Source organism: Panicum virgatum, chromosome 7K (assembly GCF_016808335.1).
Source record: "Panicum virgatum strain AP13 chromosome 7K, P.virgatum_v5, whole genome shotgun sequence".
NCBI lineage: Eukaryota > Viridiplantae > Streptophyta > Magnoliopsida > Poales > Poaceae > Panicum > Panicum virgatum.
Genome location: NC_053142.1, coordinates 8912395 through 8933860, shown reverse-complemented (window position 1 = coordinate 8933860; position 21466 = coordinate 8912395). Strand labels below are relative to the sequence as shown.

General features: G+C 45.9%; 2 protein-coding genes across 4 annotated transcripts; one reads left to right on the top strand and one right to left on the bottom strand.

Moving 5' to 3' along the window:
* The first annotated feature begins 2426 nt into the window (after positions 1-2426).
* On the top strand, positions 2427-3477 carry LOC120642869. Its single transcript, XM_039919471.1, has 2 exons — positions 2427-2786; positions 2851-3477. The coding sequence occupies exons 1-2, from the start codon at positions 2735-2737 to the stop codon at positions 3393-3395; spliced, it is 597 nt and encodes a 198-aa protein (XP_039775405.1). The 5' UTR covers positions 2427-2734; the 3' UTR covers positions 3396-3477.
* A 266-nt stretch (positions 3478-3743) lies between these two features.
* LOC120639735 lies at positions 3744-9314 on the bottom strand. 3 transcript variants are annotated; one of them, XM_039915621.1, is made up of 7 exons: positions 8960-9297; positions 8449-8501; positions 7948-8234; positions 7767-7862; positions 7609-7680; positions 4401-4469; positions 3744-4301 (listed from the first exon to the last, which is right to left on the bottom strand). In XM_039915621.1, coding segments are annotated over exons 1-7 (624 nt in total). In that variant the 5' UTR covers positions 9005-9297; the 3' UTR covers positions 3744-4299. The 3 variants fall into 3 exon arrangements, 2 of the variants coding, with proteins under 2 accessions (XP_039771555.1, XP_039771554.1); XR_005661638.1 differs by lacking the exon at positions 7948-8234 and having other exon boundaries at positions 8960-9276; XM_039915620.1 differs by lacking the exons at positions 3744-4301; positions 4401-4469 and having other exon boundaries at positions 7484-7680; positions 8960-9314.
* Between the last annotated feature and the right edge of the window lie 12152 nt (positions 9315-21466).

Below are 21466 nucleotides of genomic sequence, written 5' to 3'. Positions count from 1 at the left end.
TGGTGAATAATCATGCTTAGTATCTTAGGGCTACATTTACTATTTTTGTTCTGAGTAATCTATACCATAACTGATCTTGATTTTTGGACATGATCTTGTTTAGAGTATGTTCTATCTGTAATAAAATGTTCATATGCAGTACTGGTTAAATGCACCTTGAGAAATTTATGCTAATTCATGTTAAGTTAAATGCATAACTAATTTATCTGGTGGTTATAAAGCTCGATAATTTTTTTGGAGTATGTTTAGCTGATGAATAGGCTCTGGTAAAAATTTGAGTACCATATATCTAGTAAAACTCTCTATAGAATTAATCTTAGTTAAAAGCTTGCTAATTTTATTCTTTTTGTCACCTCTGCTGTATAAGAGTATAAAATCTGGAAAAATTTCAGTACTGAGTATATGCTGTAAAGTTGTTCTCGTAAAATTTGTGGCACCCGAAACTATGTCAAACGTTCTGTGCAAAAAGGTGAAGCAATTAGAGTAATCTACTTATATGTATAGTTATAGTAATTGCTTTAGGGTTAAAGGCTGAAGTTTATACCATAAATACTTAAGTTGAATCTGTGTTACTTTAGTTGTTCATCACTAGCTTATGAGTAGAGTTGTTATTATGAAATAATGAAAGCATGTTATGTTTTAATTTTGGAAAGGAAAAACAAACCCACACTCTTTCATGAAGAAACATAATTATGGTTACTACTCTATAAATGACTGCCCATGAAATGAAATTGATAAGATCACCTTTGAATTCACTTTTGTTGAACTACAACTTTATCGTGAAGGAAAGAAATCGTTATTCATGAATAACTCATAATCTTGCATTGCATATAGAAACGGTTAATCTCGCGGACGGTGACTACGAACTGGTGCCCGCGGACTCTCGTGTGGATCAGGAGGTCAATTTGAACTGTACTAACTTGTCTCAAGACCTGGGCCAAGCCCCAGAGGCTTTTCTGCCTGACAGTGCCCAAGAAGGCAAGCCCCGGAGCATAATCCCACTATTTTCTTAATTGTTATTCATTTATCTTCTTATATTGTGTTGTACTAATTTTCTTTTCTGCATTTATGTTTTCTAGGCGTTGATCGAAAACTTTAGATGCATGATCCCTAGGTACCTATGTTTGCTACCGGATCTTTTTATCGACTAGATGCCATGCTAATTAGGTACGGTAGAAGTCGAGTGGTTTCCTGCCTCTCTCGAGCAAATAGGAATTTGATTGACTTTAATTCCTGCTAAAATATAAGGACAACGGGCAGGGTTGTGTAGTTGTGATACCCCGCTGGTGTAGTCAAAATGGCTAAGGTCGCGGTGTGTGGCTCATTTCGTTAAGCGTTTGAAAGTACTAGCCACATACCGAGAAATATGATAATCGGTAAGCTTAAGTACCTGATTGGACCGGCGAGTGGAACGACCATTCACCCTCTTGGTAGAAGTAGGGTTTATATTTTTGTCGCGACGTACGGGTGCAGAGACGTCGGGCTCTGTAGTCGGGGAGGGTAACCCGGATCCACGGACTGGAAAGAAAGGGGAAAAGTAGCGTGGGCGGGAGCGAAGTCGATCCCCATGCGTGTGGTCTAGGTTCCCCTGGCCAGGTTGAAATTCGATTCGGAATCGTCCGCCTCTCACGGCATGAGATTGCTTAATGTTTTCGGTCACACAGAGTAACAAGTGGAACCAATGTTGATAATACTGCTGTATGATTAAATGTATGCTCTACCATGCTTAAGTAGAGATAGTTGCAAATTTAGAATGGTTAATCTAACTAGAAGATGGCTAATTAAAATCTGAAAATAAGGATCAACTCTTAGTGGCATTTTTGGCAAACAAACCCCACAAACCAAAAAGCCTTGCATGTCTAGTTATCGGACTATGATATATTCGGAGACGGGTCAGTCTTGCTGAGTATTAGTATACTCAGCCTTGCTTGTGGCACTGTTTTCAGGTACTAACTTCGAGGATCTGTTTGCGAGTCTTACTTGGCCGTGCACCTTGCCTCCGGGTTGGTCTGTTGAGTGGGATGGTCCTTCAGCTGGCGCTGATCATCCTCCTACTGAGTGATGCTTTCGTACAGGCTTATCGATGCGTCACGTATTTTCGCTAGCTATCTTTTAATGCTTCCGCTGAACAATGAGACTCGAATAAATTGAGTAGATGGAACTCTGTAGTACTTTACTATTCTGAACATGGTTTGTAATAAATTTCTTTCCGCTGCAATCACTCTGAGATGTATGAAATATTCTGTGCTGTAATCTCTGGGCTCACCTTCGCGTGAGTGTTGTCTGCTGATCCTGGAATAGCGTGGCTTTTATCGAGGCTTCACTCGAGGAACTACCGGTGAGTGCCAAATTGGGTCAGAGTTGCTTAGCAACAAAGATCAGTGCACCCGGGCCCAGTATTTTTGGGTGGTTCCGCCACACGCCGCGCTTATCTGGAGAGGTGCAGCAAAACAGAACGGCCCAAAAGTTCCTCTTTTTGGGCCATACCGCTGATTTGGGCTTGGGCAGTTGCCGGTTTGGGCTGGAATGAGCTAAAGAGGTCGGTTTCCTGTGTCTGGTTTTGTTTCAGCGAAGTCACCGTTAGGTCGGTTTGGGCAGCCGGTTTCGTTGCTGCCAAGGCAACAACTGTATTTTAGTGGGGAATGGATTGCAGCTGCTGCAACGGAGATAGTGGGGTGTTGTTTTTGGTGTGCTTTTGAAGGCTGGTAGCGCTTAAGGGCAGAGCATTGAAGGTATGGCGGTCGTTCTTGGTGCTTGCAGCATCCGTCTGGGTCAGCAATCTGAAGGTGAAGTGCTTTGATCTTGTGTTTTAGTTGGTTGCATAAGTGCTGAAATTCTGTATTGGTGTAGGAGGTCCTGTTGTGCATGTGTCTGATCATGTGATTCTGAACGCTGTGGTAAAGGCTTTAGAAAGATCCAGTCCTTTCTATTCATTTAGGATAGTTGACGGCCTTTATGTGGCCACGGGTTTTGTGGTTGTCCCCTTGGCAGATCAGGTTGATGATCTAACTCTTCTTGAGGCAATGGGCTCACCATCGGTTAGTAAGGACGGTGCAGAGGAGTTGGCAGCTCATGCTCTGATTGTTGCCGCGGAACGCGAATTCAGTGTTGTAGTTAAGGATTTCAATTTTGATGCGATAAAAGTTCTGAGAATGGAGAATGAAAAGCTGCGCGGGAACAATCGACTGCTTAGGTCTGCTTGGGTTCAGTCACTCGATCATCTTGAGACGCTTCAGAAGACGCTTGAAGAGATCACCCTGGACGCTGTTAGTGGTTCTCCAAGGAACTCCATTGCTGTACTTGCTCATGGAGCTGCTGTTTGGGCTGAGGAGAATGTTTGGGATGGCACCGCTGCCATGGAGAACCTGTCGAGGGACTTCATGGATGAGGACTGAGATGATTGCTGTGGGCTGTGGCATCTACATTTTGTCTGTGTATGGGTTTCGTAGGAGCTAATGTTTAGCAGTGGCTTGTACGCCTGAGTATGTGTACTGCAATTTGTTTAGGTGTGTATGTTGAGTTGTCTGTAAGAACATATATGAATATATGTATTGTATTGGTGTGATAGATTGCATGAACTTTTGTCTCTTTGTTTCGTTGCCTGTTGATGGTGAGTGGAACTGTTATGGAGTTGTAAGCTATATTTGACCGCATGATCTTTTTTTTATCTATATGATCATATGATCTGCAACTGCATTTCAGTTGATATGCACATATCTGCAAACATGGTACACAACATGTTCTGGGAAGTAGAGGAACCGAAAAATACCACAAAGAGTACAACTTTCATACATAGGATTAAGGTTCAAGGATCACAGGCAATATAGAGTTGCTTGACACAGGTGGATTTATAAATTCCTAGCCTGATCAAATAGGTTTAGCCGTGATGCTGAAGGAGCAAGCATAAACCAGGTAGCCTACAATTTGCAGTTGCAACAATAGATTTGGATAACCCAACACACACAGAGTCGAAACCAGCAGGCAAGCTTGAGCAGGTTCTTCTTGGGTGATATATCTTGCTGAGAAGGCGAGTCAGGTTCTTTGCTATTGTAATGTGGTCATCATTTCCAGGCTGGTTTCCAAGGCACTGTGTGTTTGGTTGTCCTGGGGAATTTAATCTGGAGAATTCCTTGAAGCGGCGTCTCATGGCGAGGCACCCAAAAGAATGTCACAACGGCAATTGCCAAAAGGTAGTGTCATACTGTCACTATCCGCGCTAAATGTTAAAGCACGCAAAAGAATCCATGTGTACCTGGAGTGGCTGCTATAGTGTCTACAGTGGGTGGAAAGTTGGCCTCCTCCTGCAAAGACATTCCAGATGATGGTTTAGTCAATAGTTGTGCTGTGGAATTGCATGACAAATTCGCAAATAGTGGTTTGTTATGAGGGCAGTAACTTACAGAAGAAGGTGGTTGCATGCTTGGTCTCATAGATCCGGCCCCCATAGTAAGATCGGCCAGAATACATTTCTACAATGGAAAGTTAAGAGGCTAAGATGTACAGGCAGTGTCACACCCGGTTTTAAGAACAAAACCGAATGCATAACTATATGTATGCCAGGATCAAATTTCATACATATAGAGACATTATAAGTGAATAATCAGTAACAGTATCACGTAAAAGAGAATTACAACAAATAAAAGATTATCAGAGTTATACAACTTATCCTGGAAACGAAGACTCCAAACTTCACAGGCAATCGACTGGGGGTTGCATATGCCTAGAACTCAGCATCATCTTCAAAAGACTTCACATCAATTTTCCTTCTGAGCAGCAGTAAGCAAGGGTGAGTACACTTATTGTTGGTACTCAGCAAAGCCACAAGAAATAACCAGAATGTGATTTATATCCATCTTTAAGTTTATTAATCATGTGAGAGTCCAAGCTGCTCTTGACCGTGAGCACGGCTAACCGGTTAGTTTTAACTCTGCAGAGGTTGTACACTTTCACCACAATTCGCGTAAAAGTTCTGAAGAACTTTGAACCCAACCACACATATGTGCTGATCAGGCACAATACCACACTTCCGAGGTGTGATTGCATAGGGACGCTACGAGGCTTTTCCAAAGAATCACTATATGTACGCACTGGTCCCTTTTTTCCTGCGGTACCTCAGAAGACGAAGCTTCCTTCACCCGCTCCTCATTGCTCAATAACCCAAAAATCCACCAATCAAACACCCCAGGCACGACATATAGATCATCTAGTTACTTAGCCAAGACCAGAGCCATATAGTATTGTGGTTGTACGGTTTTCTTGGGTGGTTCTCCATGTTCCAATTAAATCAAGTATTCTCATAAATAAGCATAGACAGAAGTATGGTTAGGGTCACTTGCCTTTCTCCAACGAAAAGCTACTCTTACTGCTCTTCACTGCTCTTCAGCTTTTGCTCACTCGAGGAACTTGATCTTCAATCTTCAAACGACGATCCTTCTACTTGGGGCAATCAACGAGCAAACATACAAAGCAACAAACAAAAGATACAACTAAGAACAATACACCAAAACAAAGAAAGGCTTTAAAAGAACGTACTAAAGGATAGGGCTCGCTACTATGGTTACGAGAGCGCAAGAAACGCGGAAAACGGAACTGAAATGACGATTCTATAGACTAAACGGTGCTTCAGGGATCTAGTCGCGGTTAACTATAGAGTTAAGAACTAACAAAAAAGATTTATAAGACACAACAAAGAGTTCTCACAGAAGATAACAAAGTGATAAAGCTATTGCACACGTCACAAGGATCACGTGAGCGCAAGAATCGCTGAAAACGGAGTTGAAACGAAGAAGTTATGGCTAAAACAGGTTTCTAGGGACTTATTTGCGAAGAAACAGAGCTTCCAGGAGCTAGATCTGAAGAAACTAGGGACCTAAACATAATTAAACCCTAAAATTGGGGGTTAGCGTGCAAAACTCCAGCTCAAGGACGGCGGGTTCTATTTTACAAAAAGGTAGGGGCCAAACTGAAAAGAAAAGGGCTTGTACATAATTATTTTTGAACTAGAGGGGACCGCGGGTTGATTTCGGAAAAAGTGGAGGGCTCTTTTGCAAAAACACCATGGCTGACCGGTATTTGATAGGTTTGACTCACGATGGATCTAATCTGGGCTGTTGAATCACGATCGGATGGCCTCTAGCGGCTCAGGGAGTTTGGCGGCGGCGCACGGCAGAGAGTCTCCGAACTTCGCCGAAAACGGCCGTCCGGGGCTCGAAATCGAGCGTGACTAGGCCGGGGAGCAAACGCGTGGGGCGGGAAAGTGATCTAGGGCAGCAGCGCGGGCTCTCATGGCCGGAGTGGAGCTCGCGGCGGCTCATGGTGGGGCGGCGGTGACGGTGAGCAGGACCGGGCGGAAACAAGTGCGAGGGAGGGGGAAACGGGCCGGCGAGTTCCTCTACCTCGACGCGAAGCTCCGAGATGGTTCGAAGATGGCGGGGGCGCGACAGAACGGCCACGCGGCAGCGGCTCCGAGCTCCAATCGGCGCGGCGGTGGAGGATAGGGTTTTGCGCGCGGTAGGAGGCGGCTCTGTGGCAAGCGGCGGCGGAGCAGTGCCGGCGGGCGCGGGCACGCGCGCAGGAGCGAGAAGGGGAGGGAAAAAAGGTCGGAGAGCTCCCTTGCTACCTTGCGAAACTCTGGGGCGGTGAACTTGTCGAGGAGAAGGCACGGGGTTGACGGCGAAATGGCGACATCTCGCGAGAAGGAAGACACCACGACGAAGAGGACGACGAGTTGAGCACTAGGGTGGTGTCGGATTTCACCGGAGATACACGGATGCGGAGGATGGTGGGATTCTGGGGAAAAGATTATTTTAGGGATTCCCAAACAAGGAGCCTCCCTATGGGTAGTCTATACTTTTGTGTGGTGTTGCCATGAGAGGTTGGTTTAATATATAGGGAGAAAAGTCTTACCATCCCACATCAACTAGCAATGTGGTACTAAACCTCCCTCCCATGCTAATGGGCTTTACGTGCCTTTAGCCCATTAGGGAACACACGAATGAGCCCTTGAGGTCCATTAAAGATTTATGTACTTTTGATAGACTTAACCCATTTAAAATTCGGAATTAATTATTTTCGAAATTAAAATAATTCTAGAAAAATCTAGAATTCATATTTAAAGTCCGAAAAATATTCCAATTGGCCCGAAAATTCTAGGAACAATCCTAGAAATATATTGGGACCTAACGAACTCAAATAAAATATTTGGAGCTCATGAGAAGATTTGGAAGAGCCTCTAAAAATTAGAGTTTGCTCTAGAGAAAATGGGAAAAGAATCCAAAAAAATCCGGATAATTCCCGGGAAGAACTTTTGATGATAGAACACGTTTTGAAAGGTTTTCACACTCAACAACACTATGCATGTGACATGAATGCATCACCAGAAGAACAACATCATTTAATTTGAAAAACAACCAATATTTATTTTCTTTTACACTAAATTCTCTGTGAAGAAAAATAAATGTTGTGAAAATTGTAAAATTGTGAGAAAATTGTTGTTTTATTTTTAATTTTAATCACATCCTGAAATTCAAAAATTTTAGGGTGTGACAGGCAGGAAATATGGACAGCAGATTGTAAGAAACCATTTGAAAAAATGGTGGGAGGTTGCACCTTTCAGCAGAGTGGCATATTCTTTTGGGAAGGCAAGTATAGGCTCAATAATAGATGCAGGAAGTAAACAGTCTACAAAGTCTAATTTCAGTTTGGTTAATTGAATTGGAAAAAATATTGTAGAAGAGAAAGATTAATCGGGGCCAAATACACAGAACCTTTCCTCATCCGAGCCCTGTTCCTATTCCTGGCCATTCGTCTGGCTCTATTTTCTCTAGCAACAGACACAGGCACGAGCGGGCAGAAATGGTCTCCTAAACAAAAGGAGCACATGAGAACGAATCACACAGAGCAAAGGACATTCCTAAAAAAAATTGGTGGGCTCTCAGGTCAACTCACTAAGCGCTATGTAATTTCGTGGGGCAATAGAAACAGGGGCAGGAGCTGAAACTCCAGTGGCCTGTGGAAACAAAGGAACATGGAGGAGTGCCAGCCGTGACTGCACGTTCCTGGCAGAACCAGCACCCACACGAGCAGCCAAAGTGGCCTCAGCAGCTGCCTCTCGACGCCGGCGGCGCAAGGCAGCCAGATCCGATGCAGGGCACCTAGCACGCACATTCCTGGCACCGCAACTGGAAGGCTCCCTGCAACGTCGCCGCGACGGAGCAGGAGCATCCATCCAAACCCTTGGATATGAAAACACATCTCACATAAGGAGGACGAAAGCGGGAAGAGGCTAGGCAGAGTGGACGTAAAAGGAACACGCATAATTTGAGCAGCCGGGAAACAAAGTTTCCAGACAAACGGAGCAAGCACAGAGAACATGACAACGAAACAAACCCAAAACGCATTAGCAGGCAGCGTAAACGAAAATGCAGCAAAGAACAACAGTAAACGCACCTGACGAAATGCAGAAACACGGCAGGGACTGCAACACGTCTCAGGCAGGGGACCTATACGGTAGACCACATTAGCAACTAACAATCAGAAGAACCTAGAAGGAACCAAATGCAATGCGAATCCTAGGAACTCAAAAAGGCAAACGGCCAAATCGATGTACGCTCAGCCTATGCGAATCCCAGGAACCTTGTTACATTTAAGCAGATGCAAAGGGAGGGCAGTGCGAACAGCACGAGAACCGCAGCAAAAAAAATCGCAGGCCGCGGCCACAAGCACACACGCACAAACGGAGAAGGCAGGGCGCAGAGCAGCAGGACGGTAAAATCCCGATTCCGACGGCAAAGGGAAGCACCGATTCGCGGGGCGGGCGCACTCCAAGGAACCCAAAAAAGCAGGAAACGACGGAGGAAACAACAGATCTAGCGCCGCCACATGCTCACCGGCAAACAGAGAACGACCACCGCGAGCACAAACAGGGGATGCGACAATGTTGCGCAGATCTGGAACTTACCGCAGCAGAGGAGAGAGCAGAGCGACCGCGATAGAGCCGGCGCATTCCGGCGGCTGCGCGGCGAGGTACCGATAGTGTCCGCCTCTCCTGCTCGCCGCCGCACTGCCGATGCCTCCCCACACGGATGGGCTCCTCCGAGGACGATGAGGTCCGCCACTCCCCAAACCCTATACTGCCTCGGCGAGAGGGGAAAGAAAACGCAAGGACTAGCGGCAGTGCCCCGTGGAGAGGAGTCCAGCGGAACCCTGCAGGGCCCGCAACCCGGCAAGGCGGTGGAGGTCTTGGCAGCTGGGGCCGAGCGACCCCACACGTAAGCGAGGCATCACCTGCAGCGCGTGGAGGCAGGAATAGCCGATTCCACGACTCACGTCGGGCTCCTCCTGCCATGGCACGTGTCGCTCAGGGGTAGCTCAATCCCTCCAAGGGCGCCCTCCCCACGCTGTATAGTATATAGAGTATACAAGGGAGCTACTGGGTCCCACGTGCTTCTCCAATCTACATGCACGCAACGGTGGCCGACATGCGAGCAAGCAGCAGCAGTCCTGCTGCAGTTGGACGTTGTGGCCCAGGCGCTTGTGCGCACAATGCTCACAGCTGCAGGCCTGGCCAGATGACCGAGCCAGCAGCAGACACGGCCCGGTTCAGCCAGCGATCAGCAGGTCCAGCTGGGAGGACCGTGCAGGAGCCCAAGCGCAAGGCGAAGGCAGCCCATAGACGCAGAATCCAATGTTCAAAACGGCAGTAGCGCTAGTGTGCATAAATGATTAGTCCCATACTGTTTAGCTAGCGTTGGTGCTCATCTTTAGCATCCTATAAATAAAGGGGTATAACCTCTCTGGTAACACACACCACCAAGGAGCAACACCATCATTCCAAGATGTAGTAGTGTAGTACTAGTTGGAGTTGGGAGTTAGGGAGAGTAGTACAAGGTTTCGGAGGAGTCCTCGGAGGTCTGGCATCTCGGCACCTCTGTAAGACTCAAGTGCTTTATCTTTATCTTCTCTATTTACTGAAATGCCGTCATGATTATCTATTTCATACCTTAGTGCGTTAGTTAAGCATGGTTAAGTGTAGTGTTTATATTTTGGCACAAGATCTCCGTTCGACCGAATGCTCTGGTTTTCATATGGGGCTAGAGTAGTAGTCGATAGTGTAGACGTGGTTTCTATACTATCAGTTACCTGAGGTTGCGCCCAACCCCACGGATAGTTGTGGTAGCCCCGGAGGTGACAGCTCCGACCAGACCTTTGTATTCCACCACGTTCGGGTTGGTGTTTCGTAGGGCTGTTGGCGGCCTGACCCCGATCACCCCTTCCCAGTTCTTTCGAGGATCGGAAAGGTACCGTCGCTCCGATGTGCCGAGATGTGATCGCTATGTTGGACCTTTTCTTAGTTAACCCCTTTGGTATGAACCAGAGTAGAACCGAAGTAATGGAGAAGTAAATAGGAACCTTGACCTCTCTCGTTGACCTCCTAGCTTTGCTTGTCTACTCTGCTATCTTATCATGGAGTTCTCCTATGTGTGTCACTTATCCAAAACTCCTATTCCACCTTATACCCCATATTAGTCTATTCGGTATACTAGCTAGCATTTACGTGATGGCTATCTTTCAACTTCTTTAACCATTGCTTCTCTAAGGATAAATACGATACCCTGGAATACTCTTGGGTGAAAGCTACAACGGCATCCGTGCGCTTGCGGATTTATCTTTTTTTGTTAACAAATGCCAACAACTGTCAATAATAAATATCCTCTTCCTCGTGTTTGATCAACTCTCGGGAGCTTGTTATTTCTCCAAGATTGACCTAAGGTTGGGTTATCACCAAATCAAGATTCGAAGAGAACACAATCCAAAAACAGCTTTCTCTATTAGATATGGTCTCTATGAGTTCACCGTCATGTCCTTCGGCCTTACCAATGCACTGGCTTATTTCATGTATTTGATGAATAGCACCTTCATAGAGAAACTTGATGTCTTTATGATCATCCTCATTGTTGATACTCTTATTTATTTCAGGACCCAAAAAGATCATGCTTGTCACATTCATATTGTCCTCCAAAAGCTTAGAGAGAATCGTCTTTATGCCAAGTTTAGCAAATGCGATTTTTGGCTTGAAAAAGTATCTTTTTTGATCATATTCTCTCTAAGGATGGTATTGTCGTGGATCCTAGCAAGGTGTAAGATGTTCTTAATTGGAAGCAACCTCGGAATGTCACCGAGATCTGGAGTTTTCTTGGGCTTGCGGGATATTTCCGCCGGTTCATAGAGATCTTTTCAAAAATTGCCAAGCCTATGATCGAGTTATTGAAGAATGGGGTCAAGTTTGAATGGTCCCAACCTTGTGAAGAAGCCTTCCGAACCCTCAAGGATCATCTCACTACCGCTCCCGTTCTCGTCCAACCAAATATTCACAAGAGCTTCGATATTTATTGCGATGCTTCTCACATCGGTCTTGGTTGTGTTCCTATGCAAGATGGCCGAGTGGTGACCTATGCCTCTTGCCAACTTAAGCGACATGAAAATTATCCAACCCATGATTTAGAGCTTGCGGCCGTTGTCCATGCTCTAAAAATATGGCGTCACTATCTTCTTGGGAATCATTGTAACATCTACACCGATCATAAGAGCCTCAAGTATATTTCACTAAATCTGATCTCAACATGAGACAACGTCGGTGGCTTGAATTAATCAAGGATTATGATCTTGAAGTTTATTATCATCCCGGTAAAGAAAATGTCATCGCCGATGCACTAAGCCGGAAGGCTCAATGCAACTGCTTGATCATAGCTCCTCCTCTACATACTCTTTGTGATGATCTCCAAAAACTTGGTATTGGAATGGTCCAAGAAGGCTATCTTGCTACTCTCACGGTCAAATCCGACCTTTATGATCAAATTAAGGAAGCCCAAAAGAAGAATAAGGGTATGGCTCGAATTCGGGAATTAATGAAGGAGGGCAAGGCTCGATGTTTCTCTATTGATGATCATGGAGTTCTATTCTTTGGTAAGCGTATTGTGGTGCCGAAGGATCATAACCTCAGGCGGCTAATTTTTTATGAAGTTCATAGCTCTCAATTCTCTATTTATCCTGGTAGTACCAAAATGTATCAAGATCTCAAGCAATGGTTTTGGTGGACTCGCATGAAGCAAGAAATCGCTCGGTATGTCTCCGAGTGTGATGTTTGCCAAAGGGTTAAAGCCGAGCATCTCAAACCAGCCGGTACTCTTCAACCTTTACCTATTCCCTCGTGGAAGTGGGAAAATGTGGGAATGAATTTTATCACCGGGTTACTAAGGTATTCTCAAGGGTATGATTTCATTTGGGTAATTGTGGATTGTTTAACAAAATTGGCTCATTTCCAAGGTGAGTTGTACCAAGCAATATGTGGAGTTGTACCTTACTCGCATTGTATGCCTTCATGGTGTTCCTAAAACCATTGTTTCCGATCGTGGCTCTCAATTTATTGCCCATTTTTGGAAAAGCTTTCATGAAGCCATGGGAACTGATTTCATCTATAGCACCGCCTATCATCCTCAGACCGACGGTCAAATCGAGAGGGTCAATCAAATCCTAGAAGACATGCTACGAGCTTGTGCTCTCATCTATGAAAAGAAATGGGTTACTTGCTTGCCATTTGCGGAGTTCTCCTATAACAATAGTTATCAAGCAAGTATCAAAATATCCCCTTTTGAAGCCATCTATGGACGACGGTGTAGGACTCCTATCAATTGGTTCGAATCTGGGGAAAGGCCTTTCTTTGGTCCAGATTTGGTGAAGGATGCCGAAGACCAAGTCAAGATTATTTGTGAGAATCTTCGTATTGCTCAATCTCATCAAAAGACTTACGCCAATCGTTGTCGCCGTGAACTCCATTTCAAGGTGGGCGATTATGTCTATCTTAAGGTCTCTCCTTTCAAGGGCACACGTTATTTCCAAGTAAGAGGAAAGTTAGCGCCCCGTTATGTGGGACCCTTTCGAATTACCAAAAGAGTTGGAATAGTGGCTTATCAGTTGGATCTTCGTCAATCACTCTCCACTGTCCAAAATGTTTTTCATATCTCTCAATTGAAAAAGTGTCTCCATATTCCAACCGACGCCATTGACGTAGAGCCACTTGATCTTCAACTGGGTCTTACCTATGAGGAGCATCATATTGTCATTCTCGATCGTGATGAAAGAAGGGTGAAGTGTAGCATGGTGAAGTTTGTAAAAGTTCAATGGAGTACTCAGTCCGAAGGTGAAGCCACATAGGAACGTGAAGATCGGTTGTGACAAGAGTACCCTGATTTCTTCTCCAATAAGTAAGCTTTCTCTCTACCACACTGCTATCTTAAGGAAGTTCATCTTTCTAGATATTTTTATATGTGGACACAATCATCATCGAAAAAGCTCTAGAGATGTACCATTTCACCATCCATGCTTTGTACATCAATCCTTGGATGTTTAACTCGTCTAAGTGAATATGGCCTCCATCCACCTGGAGTTTGTCCCTTCCTTTCTATCTATCCAAATCTCGAGACGAGATTTTCTTAAGGGGGGAAAATTGTCATGACCCCAAATTTTAAGCATGATTAAAGTTTAACTAATAACATCATGAGCATCATTCGAGCATAACAAGCATCATATGCATATGCATAAGCATCTTAAGTTGTGTCTTTTTTTCGTCTGGTCAGAATCGGTCTAACCGGGGAGACCGATCGATCGGACCGATTGTGTCTGGGCAGTTTGGGAAAAGTGCTCTGCGGACGGTCCGCGAGTAAGAGGCGGACGGTCTGCGGGTAAAAGGGGAACGGTCCGCCAGCATCTGCGGTTCGGATGTCCGAACGTTATCGACCCCGGTTACTGCGGACCTACATTCGGATGTCCGAACGTCTTGAACGCCGGACGGTCCGTGATGGGTAGTGGACGATTCGCTCGACCTATGCCTGCCGCTGCGCGCATCGCGGCGTGCCATGCGTCAGGCATCGCTACCGGTCATCCTCATTCAGCGCACCGTGTATGTCCTTATTCGTAACCCAGCCATTGACCCGATCCCCTCTGAGCAACCCTATTTCCGTTCCTTTTCTCCTTCTCTTCCAGCTGGAGTCGAGCTGAATTCAGCAGAGCTCGCCTCCGCCGCTATTCCAGCCATCTCTGGCCGCCGTTCCTTGTCTCCCTCCACGAGCATCTTCCCCAACCCCTCCTCCACCTTCCCCAAACCCCGGCTGTGCTCCTCTACTGCTGAATCGACGGGAATAGACCGTCCCCCGGCTGGCCACCATTGGAGCCTGCTCGAAGCTCGAAGCCGCCATCGATCCGCTTCCTCCGGCCCTCTTTCTCGCCTTTCAACCTCCAAAATCGATTCCCCGGTGAGCCCTCGACCTTCCCCACCCTTTTTCCCCGTCGTTCCCTCACCGGAGCACTGGTAATGGCAGCACCGCGTGCCACTATCCTCCATGGCGTGCACGGCTGCTACTATTTAATCCTTGCTGGAACTTCTGACAGCTTGTCGAAACTTCCGACGTAGTTAATTTGATTTGGCCGAGGACCCCTTGTCGGAAGAAAACCGAAACTTCAGACGGTCGTCGAAACTTCCGACCAAGGGTCGAAGCTTCCGATCAGTCCAATTCTACAATTCTGGCAGTGACTGGTCTGACCGGTGGAGCCAATCAGTCTGACCGGTGGAGGCAATCAGTCTAACGTTGTTAGATGTTTGATTCGCCTGGCATATCATTTCTTGCATACTCATAGCATCATGCTAATTCTTGCATCTCATTCATGCATTATAGTGGCTGAATTGTCGGAGAACGAGCCCATTGAGCCCGTCGAGTCCGTTGAGCCCGAGCCCGGTGCTAAGTGCATGGTTAAGCCGGAAGAACATCAAGACAAGCAGCTAAGCATAATTCCTTGTACCCATTTAATTTGGTTTAGTTTAGTTATCTCACTTGGGTATTATTGGGTTATATATATATTATGTTATGTATTGCATTCTTGTACCTACTTTGATGCATTATCCTTCCTTGATTTGTTTATTCATGTCCTTGTCATATGTTAGTCAATTAATTACTTAATTTGACTAGATGCTTAGCCATGCTTAGAACAGTATATCTCTGGATATGAAGGAATGGTTTCGAGTCATCACGCTTACCCGGTTATCCTTGATCGCACTTGTTCGGTGTGGGTCTTGTTGGAAGAATAGTTTCGTGGTCCGGGCGGAATGGTAGGGCTTAGAGAAAGAAATCACGGGCGTAGTTCCACTTGGATTGATTAAGGACCTTCCGTGGATGCCATCGGCTTTGAGCAACTTAGCGTGCTACCACATATCCGAAATAATGGTATGGATGAGCCAATTACTTCATTTGGCTTGGTCATTGAGGACCGGTCCTAGATGCATGGCCAAGAGGCTATGTAGAGAGGCTTAGGGGTGTCCCGGTGGACCTAGGTGACTCTCCGCACAAGCTAACTGTACCCTCAACGGCTGAGACTTGTTGGGAATGGTTGACACGAGTACCCCCTCATCCAATGTGATCGGTTGGGTGAGCCGCATGGTCCTTGTGTCGTGTGGGTAAATAAGTACCCCCTTGCAAGGTTATAATCAATTCGAATTGCCGCGCTCTCGGTTATGAGTAAGCTCATTGTCCGTCGAATTCTTCGTAGAGAGTTCCGTGCACGTTGGGTTGGTTCATGGTACCTTTTTGGTATAGTGCTTACTTTGCTCATAATCAACTAAAACTTGAGTTGTGGGTGGGCAAGATTAATTAATTTTACTAGAAAGCTTGAGGATAGTTCATAGAGCTCTTGCTTGCAATAATTACTTAACCTTAAAGCCTCATTTGTTAAGCCCTTGAATAATCCTTGCTTATTTATTCGCGTAAGCCTTGCGAGTACCTTTGTACTCATGTTGCTCCCTATCATAAGTTGTAGGTGAGCCGGAAGCTGTGTTTGGCTACTTCTATCCCGCCAACCCAGGCGCGGGAGAGGAGTAGTTCCTTGCCTTGGTCTTGTTGCACTCTCTTCCATCTTTTGCTGTGTAGTATCTCTATCGTGAGAGCATGTTAATAACAATAAACTTTAACTTTCTGTTTTAGTTTTGTCTTTCGTGAGCCCAAGACTTGTAAGACTTAAGTGTTGAACCTTTGTAATGGTTTAAAACTGCTCATTATGGTGCTTCGGCAATGTATGTGAATGTAAACGGTATGTGTATATGCTTGATCTTGGGCGTACGTTGGAAGCACCTACCTGGACTACCAGATTTGATATTATTTTGAGCGAATGATGTGGAGGCTGTTAGTGTCTTTAGATGTGGATTAACACGTAGCATGCTCTCGGACGAGCAAGTGTTAGCTCTCATCTTAATAATAATGACCGGCGATTTGGTATAAAATTGGACGGTTCTTGCACTCTCTGCCGCCAGCGAGCTCCCCACGAGCTCCCGGCCGTTGTGGCCATGGCTGCCGTGGCCACCGTAGCAGACCTCCCTCTCACCTGCCCAGAGTCATCAAAGTGGAATCTCCTCACCCTCCTCTCTCTCCACATACCCTCGGATTCTAGAACGATGCCCGGAGCCGCCGCCAGCTCGAGCTCGAGCAACCCAGCCATGGTGTCCTGGCAGGAAGGAACACGAGCTATTGTCTTCTCTGTTTATCTCCTAAGCACGAATGGCAATAAGCTGGTTGAATGGCAAAACCTTGTAGCTCATATCGCGCATGTTCAACTGGTGGATGGGTCGGATACGTTTAGATGGAATTTGACCAATTCAGGGTCTTTTACTGTTCGATCTTTCTATCTGCACTTATTAGATAGACAACCACCTTTTAGACATAAGATGATCTGGAAATTAAAGATTCCTCTAAAGATTAAGATTTTCCTCTGGTTTCTTCAAAGGGGGATACTTTTAACTAAAGATAATCTTACTAAGAAGAACTGGACAGGAAGCCAAAAATGTTGCGGGTGTAATAGTAATGAGACTATACAACATCTTTTCCTGGACTGTCCTTATGCAAGAATGGTCTAGAGGATTATCTTTTACGCTACTAGTTTAACGCCACCTAGATCAATTCGTCATATGTTTAATTCTTGACTGTCTAATCAATCTAAAAAGATTAGGAGTGTCATCTGGGTGGGGGTTGCAGCTGTATGCTGGGCGATTTGGAGATGTCGCAATGATATTATTTTTAACAAAATCAAAGTTAACTCGGTTTTGCAGGTCATCTTCAGGAGAACATACTGGTTTCGTTTCTGGGCGCAGTTGCAGCGCGAGGAGCACGCCAAGAACGCTTTATCCAGCTTGAGCAGACTAATTGAGATAGTTGCTCTTGATTTAGTTAAAGGAGAGTGCAAGCATGTCTATCGCTTGCAGTAGTTCTGAGTCTTTCTAGTGACTGGTGTGCTTGTTTTAGTTTTTGCGAACTTTGTTATTTTAGCTGTGTATGCCTCGTCATAGAGGCTAGATTGTTAATCCTTTTTTAAAAAAAATCTCCTAAGCACGAATGGGCTTGGTTCTTTATGGACCAAAGGCACCGTTGCTGGGCTGTCCAGCCCACACTCCCACAGACTAGGATGGACCACGTTGTGCTACTGATTATGGAAGCACTTAATCAATATTCTTTTCTATTTTCGAAATTTAATTAGAAGCCACCAATTACAAAACCATACCTCACCCATCCAAGCTCCGAATGAGTTGTTTCTTTTTTCTAAATTTCTATAAAATCATATACTATCTATTACACCTATTTTCATCTCCGTTTGAGCTTATTTTATTTTATGTTTGTGCTCGCTTGTGTTGTCCATCAGTTGTGCCATTCTCGCCATAGTTGGCGGAGTGATCGAGGAGGAGAACGCCGAGGAGTTCGAAGGCTAGTACCGCGAGCAGGAGTTGCCTGAAGGCTTTGAAGACGGCAAGTCCAACCTATTCTCTTTTTATCATATTTATCCCAGTTTTCAAACACAACCCATAGAAGTCTAATACTACTTGCATCCAGTTATATTTATATATAACTTGAATTATTTTGCTGCTTGATTTAGTTATAAACCCAGTTGGATAGCCACTCCTTGCTTACCATTACCTCGCTGATGATATATATAACCTAAGATTTATCGCTAGACATGGTGCGCTCTGTTTACGCGATTAGCTTGATATTAGCTAAATGCTTAGGACCTATTATTCAATACTTATACTACTCGCTTTACAAATACAATTGTTTTGCAACAAGAAAATGTGTGAGTGTGTTGTTGGTGTAAACATGGGTTGGAATTTTGAAAAAGTGTTAATGAATAACAAGTGTTGGTGATTTCCTTAAGATGAGGCGGATCAGGGTTCCTTGTGTGGGACGCCTGGGAGTTTTGGCTCGTGCCTTTATGGCTGAGTATGGAAGATGTTCGTCTTGTCTCGATTAAGGACCGAGTCAATGTGTCATCTTGCCTAACCCAATTTATCGTACAACCACTCGACCCTTGTGTGTGGCAAGGGCTTAGTCTAGATCCCACTAGCTAGTCTATTGGCCATCAGGAGGCAGGCGTGCAGCGAGAGGCTAAGGAGCAGGCATAAGCAAGTGCATGCTTATTCGTGGCCCGGATGGGTTGGAAGGTCATGAATCCCTTAGTTAGCTCTCGTAGATGACTAGCATGACGACGCTATGGTGGGTAATGGCTTTGATGGATCCGCGCTGGCACTAAGGTGATCATGTTGCGATACCCTACTTGTGGGTAAAGTGTTCACCTCTACAGAGTTTGAAATCTTTTCGAATAGCAGTGTCCACGGTCTTGTACGAGTTATGGCTTGGTCACTTTGACTAGTGTTTGGAATTGGGAAAACTCCTTTGGTGTGAGTAAGGCGTGTGTGATTTTGGAAATTCCGGCAAGTATGCCGTTTGCTGCTATGGACGGGTGTCCGGTAGCAATTAAAATTTGTATCATTTGTGTAGGATAACCACACTCTTTCATAATTACTGCCGTTACGGCAACAACTAGTATTACAAAAATTCAAATTACTGGACAACCTTGCATGTGTATAAAAACTGGCTTTATGCAAAGATAAACCTCAGTCTATTCCTTAAATTACCCTTATGCATGTATTCTTATACCCCTTCCGTAGGGCGGGGTTAGATTTGCTGAGTACGTTTATACTCACCCTTTGTGCTATTACAGAGGAGGACCCAGTCTTCGTCGCCGGTGAAGACTTTGAGTAGATCATCGCGTCTGCACCTATCTTACCTGTGGCATTGGGCTATTAAGGATGTTTCCGCTACCGTGTAGTCTCGAGTGTTGTATGCGGATTTTATTATCCGTATTCAGCACTCTCGATGTGTTGTGGTTTTTCTCTTTTGGCTTTGGATCGCTCGGCCTTTACGGAGGGATTTGTATCGAGACTGAATCATCTAATGTAATAAATATGTGTACTAGTCTTTCTGGGACTGGTATTTGTGCGCTTCAGCTCTCTTGCTAGGATTAGAATTTCAATCATTTGGAGTAAGCATCTTGCTCTGCTGCATAGTATATCAGTACGTGCAAATATGTTGTCCGATTGTCCCTGAATAAATAATTGGAAAATCTAGCTAGTTAAATGCATGGTCCACACCTTGATGTCAAAGAGTCGAGAAACTACCAAGTTTTTTTTTCGCGACCGTGGCTAAGCACGTATTTCATTAAGAAGAAAGCAGTTTACAGATATTTTTTGCAGGCCAGAGGTTGACCTACCCAAGTACACAAAGGACTAAAAATAGAGAAAAAATGAAAAAGGCCAGGAAAACAAACGGCCTGCAAACTAGCTGAACAAAGACCACAGAAGAGGGGGGCACCACTCAACCCACCAAGCCAAACCAAGCGACAGAAAGCATCTGAATCTACACAAAGTGCACCATCACCAAGTCGCTAACTGAAACCTGTAACAACATGAGGGTGGCCAAGCATCCACCAGAACATCACCACGACGGCAAAGCATCCGTCGAGGACGACCAACAAGTAGCAAGCATGACGGCAAAGCATCCGTCGGAGTAGGTGTAGCAAGGCGGCAAAGCATCCGCCGGACGAACGAAGCAGGGGTGGCAAAGCATCCGCCAGCACAACGGCGGCAAAGCATCCGTCGTAGTAGTCGCAGCTCCAACGAACATGGTGATGATGCATCGATAGAGCACAGGTAGGCGATACAGATGAAGACGACCACCCACGGCAAGCCGCAAAGTAATCAGACTGCCAGCAGCATGAGCATGAAGGAATCCCAAAACGATGCCCTCAACAGGGATATGACGCACCGGGCACCAACATCGCCAATCCGAAGCATCGGACATGGTTTTCACCGGGAATCCAACCCCAAGCCAAGGGCCGCCGAGAGCTGAACATGAGGCAGCGCAGCCGTGCCTAGGAACACGCCGATCCGGGAGGAGGGGTCACCAGGCTGGGCCGGCAGAGGAGGCATGAAGGTGTCCCGTGGCGACGCCCCCAGCAGGGACATGACGCACGGGCGCCATCGTCGACGGTCCGGAGTACTAGACATGGTTTTCACCGGGGAACAACCTCCATGCCAGGTTGACCCAGTGTGGCGGACGCCACCAGGGGAGGGCGAGCCGCGGCGGCGGTCGGTAGGGGCGCCGACGCGGGCAGGCCCGGAGGCGGCGGCAGCCCCGGAGACGCGAAGGGCAACGGTACCGGCCCCGGCCAGCAGAGGCCGACAAAGGCTAGAACCACCTCCGACCGGCGACCACTGCCCCAGAGACCACCAGGCCAGGGGGATGCAGATCTGGGCCAGAGACGACCGGATCAGGAACGCGGGAGCCGGGACGACGACGGGTAGCCCCACCCCGACCAGCACCACCACCAGGCGGCGAGGGGACACCGAGGCATGCGCGGCACGACACGGCACACCCCACCACCAGCCGCAGCAGCCACCCCAGCCGGGACCGCACCCGCAGGCTGGCGTGGCCTACCACCAAGGACAACTACCAAGTTCATCAGGTTATTCTCAGACATATGCAGCCTTATACTACTCTCAAAAGATAGAATATTGACAAACATATACACCGATTAATGCCAAAATTAATTAAAAACTGACAAATACAACTTGAATTAGGCGTGTCCGGATCGTGATATATATTATGTTTGAACCTGCATGCCTAGTTCTTGTCCTGGTTAAAGTAAATTGTTAGAGATAATCAATTTTCATCGACAAACCAAAAACTAAAATTATGACAGCTAGTAAGTTAGAGCACTTAGAAGCCCATGCCAGCAAGATTAGTGAGATATAATAACTGCTTAGGTTTGATAACTACACCAACATCATGGCTTCATATGTTCAGTTCCTACATACAAAAAAGGCTGAAACCAAATCAGAGATAAACAAAGTGATATCTATAACTCTTATAAAGATGATTCCCACTACACATCATTGATTGCTATTTCTTTGACATGTGGTGTAGCCACATCACCTAAATAATTTTTGACCAACCGATCTGTGATCCATTATCCAACGGCACAGTAACTCTCAGCACATCTCCGTTCTTCCATCCGTCCACCTGCCCGGACAGCCGCCCGT

What these genes read in the sequence shown, in the direction of transcription:
- LOC120639735 (XM_039915620.1), bottom strand. Translation starts at nt 9,004, where the DNA reads ATGCGCCGGCTCTATCGCGGTCGCTCTGCTCTCTCCTCTGCTGCG. An exon ending in GTGTTTCTGCATTTCGTCAG is followed by an intron (nt 8,235 to 8,448) that starts GTGCGTTTACTG and finishes TTCATATCCAAG; the next exon opens with GGTTTGGATGGATGCTCCTG. An exon ending in CAGGGCTCGGATGAGGAAAG is followed by an intron (nt 7,681 to 7,766) that starts GTTCTGTGTATT and finishes TAGACTTTGTAG; the next exon opens with ACTGTTTACTTCCTGCATCT.
- LOC120642869 (XM_039919471.1), top strand. Translation starts at nt 2,735, where the DNA reads ATGGCGGTCGTTCTTGGTGCTTGCAGCATCCGTCTGGGTCAGCAATCT. An exon ending in TCTGGGTCAGCAATCTGAAG is followed by an intron (nt 2,787 to 2,850) that starts GTGAAGTGCTTT and finishes GTATTGGTGTAG; the next exon opens with GAGGTCCTGTTGTGCATGTG.